Below are 7304 nucleotides of genomic sequence, written 5' to 3'. Positions count from 1 at the left end.
GTCTCCTACGTGGGTCCACAGCCCCGGCTCCGCTCTCACCCTGCTGGAGCTGGGCCCCCCGCGCCGCTGGGACAGGAAGGGCCCAGCCAGGACAAGATGGAGCCGCGGCGAGGGAGGAGGGGGGTTCTGATCGTGGTGGTGCAGAGTGTGCTGGGGTGCGGAAACTGTCGCTTATGTTGCGTCCTTTTAAGTAGTTTTGATGATTTACGCAAGAGGCGGTAAATGAGTCTGCAGAGACCTGACCTGTCCCTGCCTTGGGTCCTTGCAGAGGCTGAAGGCTGCGGTTCACTACACGGTTGGCTGCCTGTGTCAGGATGTTGCGGAAGACAAAGACCTGCAATTCAGCAAACAAACCATTGCCGCTCTCTCGGAGATCACCTTCAGGCAGTGTGGTACAGAAGTTTGTATATTATCTGTTTGTTCAAGAGCAATTGCTGGAGAAACGGTGGTTTAAAAAAATAGCACTGGAACTAGGTATTGCTGGTGCATTGTTTCTTACATTGTGTTTTTTAAAATACAAGGAAGAATGACTCTGGTTTTTAAACCTGGAAAAAGTATTTAAATGTATGTGGAAATACTGCGTGGGCCACCTGTGCAACAGAGTGGCACATAATAGCAAGTTATGGTCACTTCTCAAAACTAACTTGGATAATTTGCGGTGACTGCAAATTGTAACAGCTAGAACTGTACTATGTTTCTCTTCCTACTTGGAGTTAGCATTTTAAATTATGTGGCATCTTTGTGTTTTCTCCAGAGAACTTTGCAAAAGACCTTGAAATGTTTGCAAGGTAGGTACTGGAACGCTTGATTGTTACAAAGGCTTTCTTTTTTTGCATTCAGCTCCAATAACTAGATAATCTTTAAAACATATCTTGTAATTCAAATTTTAAAGGGTTCTGTTGGGTGATTAAATAGGGACTGTGAAGTGAGGAAACAGATATTTCCCTGTAGGTTCTTCCTGATCTTAGAAGTTCATTTATGTGGTACAAGTGGTTGTTTAGATTAATGACTATGTATAATTGTCATATGCATTGATATATAGTGGTACTGGATGGTTTGGCAGTGACATGCTTACTGGCATGCCTGCATTTCATCTGGCTGCTCCAAGAAGGTAAAGGAATGTTTCAAGGAGTCAAAACTTAACAAACATGGTGACCTACTGGCAAGTAAGAGGGAAAAGAACAGTGATACTTGGAAGTTCTGGTTGCTAAATTCTACTGTTTTTACACAGAAAGTGTGGGAATTTACATATACACATACAAACCTGTAAGAAAGGTTTTTGTGTATTACAGTTGGAAAAGATGGGCATGTTTGGTTTACTGGGTCCCTACTGAGCCCTTCTAGTTAGTGTTCTCAATTAGATGCTGTATGGTCTCTTACAGCCGCTGTTTGCAAACACGTTAAGGGGTATTTATTAATTTTATGCAGGCATGCAAAACGAAGCACAATCACTACAGAAGATGTGAAGCTTTTGGCTAGAAGGAGCAACTCTTTGGTGAGATTCACTGTATTTTCTGTCTCACAGCATTCTTAAACTAATTGGTTAGTTCCTAAGAAAGTTTGAAAGAAGGCTGGTGGTGATGAAACAACTGCTGCTTAAGCAATTTCACTGGCTTGTAGATGATGGATGGGCACAATCCAGTGATTTTAAAATTTTCATCTTATTTTGCTTTGTTATACTATGCATCACAGATCTGGTTGCAACAGGGCTGTTGAGGTTCCAAATGCTAGGGCATTTCAGTATGTGAGGATATCCAGCATAGGCTTCATGCAAGAATTAAAACTAGTCGATGTTTGTCAGCCTTTTTGGAGTGTCTGTCTCTCATCTTTTTTTTTTTTTGTAATAAGAATTTGTCCCATTAATTTCTCTTAAATCTCTCTAATTTCTCATGAATAAATGAAGTTCCTCAGTAGATGACTGATCAGTTTATTGTTCTCAGCTGAGGTATATCACCCAGAAGAGTGATGAGATCACATCAAGTAGTGTGGAGCAAAAGGAGAAGAAGAAAAAGAAGTCCAGTGCAGCTAAGGGAAGGAGAAATTCTGAGGAACAGGAAGCAGCTGAAGATGACTGAAAGTGAAGATTCCAACATGGCATGATTTACCTTTCAAGTAATGTCTCTGGTCATTTTCTCTTATTATCCTAGAAAAGCAGAGTTAATCTGTTAGAGATTCCTCTTGCAGATTAGCAGCAGCAACGAAACTTTAGGTTTTTACATGAACATGATTAGTTGGATTTTTTTTGTTCCAAAAATGAAAGGTCTGTTAGAATTCAGTAAAGCTTAGAGCCAAAATGCCTTAATTTGTCACAAGAAAGTATTTTATTGTTATAAAAAAGAAAATCCTTTAAGTAAAGAGTTTAAAGCAGAACATTCCCACTGACTATACTACTTCAGTATGCTGCTACTTTGTTTCTCCAGTAATGGTTTCACTTCCTCCTTGTTTCCATTTTTTGAGTATTTTAGTTTTGGTTTAATAGCCATATCTCTCACTTGTTGTCTGACAATTAAAAAATGTTTTGTCTTATTTTTCACCCGTGACACTGCTGGTTCACAAGCTTCACTTTCAAGAAGTTGCATTACATTTGTAATTTTACTATAATAACGTGGCTCTGGAGTCGTGGTCTGAAATGTATCACCATTGCCCTCTGCTGGAATGACAGAGGGTATCAAATGCTGTTGATTCAAACAGCAGACTGAGAGACATAAGGTATTAGGCAGATATAGCCAAATGAAATGAGAAGGCTGCTTAAGCTACTGCGTGGGCAAACTTTATCTAGCAAGAATATGCTTGCCAAGGATAGTCTAAATTACGCAGTAAGAGAGGAAAGCCTTGAACAGTTTCTCTTGCTCAGCCCTCAATACATGAGACAAGGTCTTCCTTGAAGCCACTTATTCCTTCCTAAAGGATACAGCTCAGGGCAATTCCCAAAACCAAGTTTAAAATCATCAGGTTCTCATTTTAGTAAGACTCATACCTTAAATGCTACCTCAAGATAAAGAAGGTACTTCATGACAGAATATTTTTGATCACCCTTGAGAACTTGTAGGTGTAGCCTTGTTCCGTGTTTAAAACCCTTCTCTTGGAGGAAGAGTGCACTTTCTGCAGTCCCTCAGCTATTCATGACACAATGGAAAATGAGCAATGCTCACCACTCCTTACATGTGCTCCCTTTTATTGCACTGTATTTGAGCTAGTAAGCAGTAGTGGAAAGGGGAAAAAAACCCCACACCTTTTTAAGGCTGTAACTACACAATATTGATCAAATAAAATCAAGTGCTACAGTGTAGAAGAAAATTAATGTCATTAAACCCCATCTCTGGCTCTGTATAGGAAATTTTACACAATGACACTTTACCCTCCCTTTCCCCTATCCCAAACTGTTCCACTTTCAGGGATGCGGTATCTTTTAGAATTCTATGGACTGATGTGGTCTAGGTAGATAATAAACTAGCAATTTGCTAATCAACAGGAAATGTTGATCTGTTCCTAACACACAGAAGACTGAAGTAATTATGCTATCTGCTATTTTAAGTAGATGTGGAAAAGCCAGAGGTAAAGCCCTTCTCTCCTCTTGTATAGCATAAGTAGTAGAATTTTCACTGGCAAGTTGAGCTTGAGAAAAGCAAAAGCATTGCAGCTTTGAGCAAGACTGAAAAACTGGTTTATAATGGAGAGAGTAGGAATAATCACAAGCTGAGGCATAAGCTCACAAAGAAGCTTGCTGACAGTTGGTCTACTCAATGCACGCTACTTCAGTTGGTAGCCAGTGCAACTAGCTTTGAGTGCAACAGCTTCAAAAATGCTGTTAATGCACAGCCATAGATGCTATTTCAGAAATACCTGAACATAAAAAGCTTGTAGCTATTTAAAGCAGCAGGAAAACTTTTTACCTGCTATGGTTTATAATCTTCAGAGCCAGAAGTGTATATTGCAAGAAGCAATTACTTGCCATAGCAAAACAGACTGCCCAAAACGTTGACTGCAAGCTTCCCCCCGAAGTCAGTTTCCATATGGGCAGCTTCATCTGAAGTTACCCTAAGTATTTTAGCTTACCTGCTCAAAAGCACTAAACTGTTTAGAATATTTATTAGTTACACTGGCAGTCTTAACTTTTGAGTGTGCCATAATTCAGCTGGAATGTCTACATGCAGTGTTTTTATCTGAATGTCTGCTGTAGGAATACTGTAACACTGTACTTACCAGCACATTCTTCAATCACAGCAGCTGGTGGAAATACCAAAACTAGTCAGGCAGTAAGGGCAAAAAGGTTTTAATTATATGAGAAAAAAAGACTAACAAATTTAAAAATAAGCCAGTTAATACAAAAGCATCATGATCCTACACTAATGATTAGGAGAGTAGTACAGACAGGCCAAATACAAGTCTTCTGCCTCACAGCCTTACAAAGCAAATACTTCCACCTTTGCTGTGTTTTCCAAGTTAGTGCTTACACTGCACCCAAGTGGCACAAAAAGCAGAGAAGTTAAAAGGCTTTGAATTTACTTTAACTGATGAAATCAGCAGGAGAATTCCATGTTCCTAGATACCAGGCTGGAGCTTGAAGCCAGACAGCAGCAGGCTAACCCCGCTGCCCCATTCATTTACTGTTCCTCTAAGTGTCCTCCTGAGGTCTCCCATCCTGTACACTGACAATGGTGGGAGGACAAAGTAAGCAAACTGCCTGGGGCTTCAGAGGCTCGATCCATCACTATCGGATAGAAGCTTCTGGCTCCCAACCACGTATTCAATGCTGAACCCTCACATGCTGTGTTTAGCAATACCATTGTTGTAGTATTCTGCAAAAAGTCCAAATCCTGTGTAACCAAAGGGATTTTAATTGTCACAGGAGTTTAACCCTCAGGACAAAGTCCAGATTTTAGTTGTCTATAGCCAGACCACAGTATGACCAGCAGACTATGGCTCTCAGGATTTATCTTTGCTTGTATTCATTCTAGTGAAGAAAAAAAAAAGCAAACAGCACTACAGTCTTATTTTTTGCGTTTTGAACTGGGCCAGTCTCCGCAGGGTAGCATTTTCTTGCCCTTTGATGTGCTCCTTAGAGAATGCAAAGTCTGCACTTGTTGTAGACGCTTGGAGAGCTCCTGGTCACAGGCTTGCTGCAGAGCTTCAGCTTTCTGTGTGTCCCATCTTAGAGCCGAGGCCAGGGCTTGTGTGTCTTCTTTCAAGACCAGCTGTAGCAAGACAGATTTCCATCAAACTTCTCTACCGATGCTCCTCCACCACTAACCCCTCTGCCCATGTTAAGACTTTCCTTTCCAAGCTATGGATTTATTTACATTGTTTTCCAAAATCAAGATTTTTTTATTTCGATTCGGGATGTATAAAAGAAATATAGCTGGATGCATCTGCATATAAAAAAACCTCCTTGCTGGTAAGACAGCTGAAGCACTGGCTATGATTTGGCAGAGATCAAAATTATTTTGTGGCTTTTCAGAGGACAGACTGGAGTACTTGGAATAGTGTCAACTGAGTGTTACCAAGCAGGGGGCAGTGTTACTGAGGAAGAGAAGCAGATTAAATCTCGCCACTTTGAGACTGAGGTATACATTAGACCCTCCAGGAGCAAGGACAGCATCCCCTATAACCTCCCTCCAAAGGGAGAGATTTGCCAGAATATGGTTACGTCTTTCTCACCCACCTCTAGATCCTGACTGTCCAGGCAGAGCTCTGGAGCAGGTTTCTCTTTCAGAGCAGCAAGGATCTGGTCACTGAGCGCTGTTTTGGCTGAAGTGCCGGTACTACTGGTACCTGTGTCAACCACATCCATCTCCTTTCTTGGCACAGTCTCAGATTCTGAAAAGCAGCAGAATTGTTATAGCTCGTGACAAACACAGGACAGGAAAAGTGTGGCCTGGACTGCTTTGATGGTTTTGAGATTTCAGGCATCTCTGAAAAGCTCCTTCTCTAGCACCCCCATGCTCCCTACCTGCTACTTTGCTTAAGATGCTGTCTTCATTTTTCAAGGCCTCTAGGTAGAGTTCCAGGAGCTGTCTTGACTGGCGTTCTTCTTCTCGCCTGTCTAACACCTGCTGCAGGGTTTCCTGCAATACCTGGACTTTGGTTTGACTTTGGGCAAGTTCTTCTGCCAGGTCTGAACGTGGTACGTCAATAAGCACCTAATAAGGAGAAATCTGACTAGCACCACAGCCAAACAGCAGCAGCTGACTTAAGCTTGAGATGTTGTTTACTTATTCTGTTCTCTGTATCTACTGAGATAAATAAGGACAGCAATTAGAAGTTTCCCCATGGTACCTGGAGGTCTTCTTCAGACATCAAGATGATATTAGACAGGTCATCCTTCAGCTGCCTGGCCAGCTGCTTCCACTTCTCTGCACCACTGTCCACTTCATCTGCAGACTCAGAGGGCCAGGCTGTTCCACTATCTGCCACAAGAGTAATCAGTTTCATGGGCCACTCCTGACCTAATTTCTCTAGGTATATTCCAAACACCCCTCCCTTCCATGCTCCCTCATCCGCAGCATACCTAAGCTTTTGCTGGACCACTTCTCATTCTTGGCCAGTGCCACAAATTTGGTGTTAGCTGGCAGACACAAAAAGTAATCTTCATCATCCACAATGGTGCCGTCTTCTGCCAGTACTAAGGTGATGGGCTCCCTGGCCTTGTCGATAGCCAGAATGCCACTAGCTGCAGAACAGGAAAAAATACTTAATGAAATAAGTGATGTATCCACTGCTCTTTTATTACACCCATCACAAGAGACAAGCAACTCTTAGTAATTTAGGCTAGAGATCGGGACCTGTCTCCACATGGCTCTGCATATCAGCTCTTTTTTAGCACATGCTCACAAGTTTCCCCTCCAGAAAGTAACATTCATGGTGCAAACTTTGACATACACACAGAAGGCGGCACATTTCACCGAAACCACTTCCCGACGCAGATTCCCACCTCCCCCGCTAGGAAGCACTACCCGGGGGGATTTAGGCTAGAGATCGGGACCTGTCTCCACATGGCTCTGCATATCAGCTCTTTTTTAGCACATGCTCACAAGTTTCCCCTCCAGAAAGTAACATTCATGGTGCAAACTTTGACATACACACAGAAGGCGGCACATTTCACCGAAACCACTTCCCGACGCAGATTCCCACCTCCCCCGCTAGGAAGCACTACCCGGGGGGTAACCCTGCTCTCCTTCTGTCCGTTCCGCCGCACGGATCGGGCCCAGCCCCGCCATCCCCTAAACACCGGTGGGGCCGGGGGAGAACCCAACGGGAGCCGCCGCCTTCCTCGCCCCGGGCCGGCAGCGCGTTGAACCCCGTGG

At 42.9% G+C, this 7304-nt stretch overlaps 2 protein-coding genes across 2 annotated transcripts in view; one reads left to right on the top strand and one right to left on the bottom strand.

Moving 5' to 3' along the window:
- APITD1 (apoptosis-inducing, TAF9-like domain 1) overlaps positions 1-2100 on the top strand; it is a 2222-nt gene extending 122 nt beyond the window's left edge. Inside the window, 5 exon segments of the mRNA XM_010183437.1 lie at positions 269-392; positions 755-788; positions 1429-1495; positions 1941-2054; positions 2056-2100. Of these exon segments, the coding sequence (XP_010181739.1) occupies positions 269-392; positions 755-788; positions 1429-1495; positions 1941-2054; positions 2056-2100 (384 nt within the window).
- Positions 2101-4991: 2891 nt separating this feature from the next.
- DFFA (DNA fragmentation factor, 45kDa, alpha polypeptide) lies at positions 4992-7217 on the bottom strand. The gene is made up of 6 exons (XM_010183436.1): positions 7154-7217; positions 6509-6670; positions 6277-6407; positions 5951-6140; positions 5663-5817; positions 4992-5195 (listed from the first exon to the last, which is right to left on the bottom strand). The coding sequence occupies exons 1-6, from the start codon at positions 7215-7217 to the stop codon at positions 4992-4994; spliced, it is 906 nt and encodes a 301-aa protein (XP_010181738.1).
- Positions 7218-7304: the final 87 nt, after the last annotated feature.

Source organism: Mesitornis unicolor, unplaced genomic scaffold (assembly GCF_000695765.1).
Source record: "Mesitornis unicolor isolate BGI_N332 unplaced genomic scaffold, ASM69576v1 scaffold37634, whole genome shotgun sequence".
Lineage (NCBI taxonomy): Eukaryota > Metazoa > Chordata > Aves > Mesitornithiformes > Mesitornithidae > Mesitornis > Mesitornis unicolor.
The sequence above is the reverse complement of the archived record's forward strand: the minus strand, read 5'-3'. Positions and strand labels throughout refer to the sequence as shown.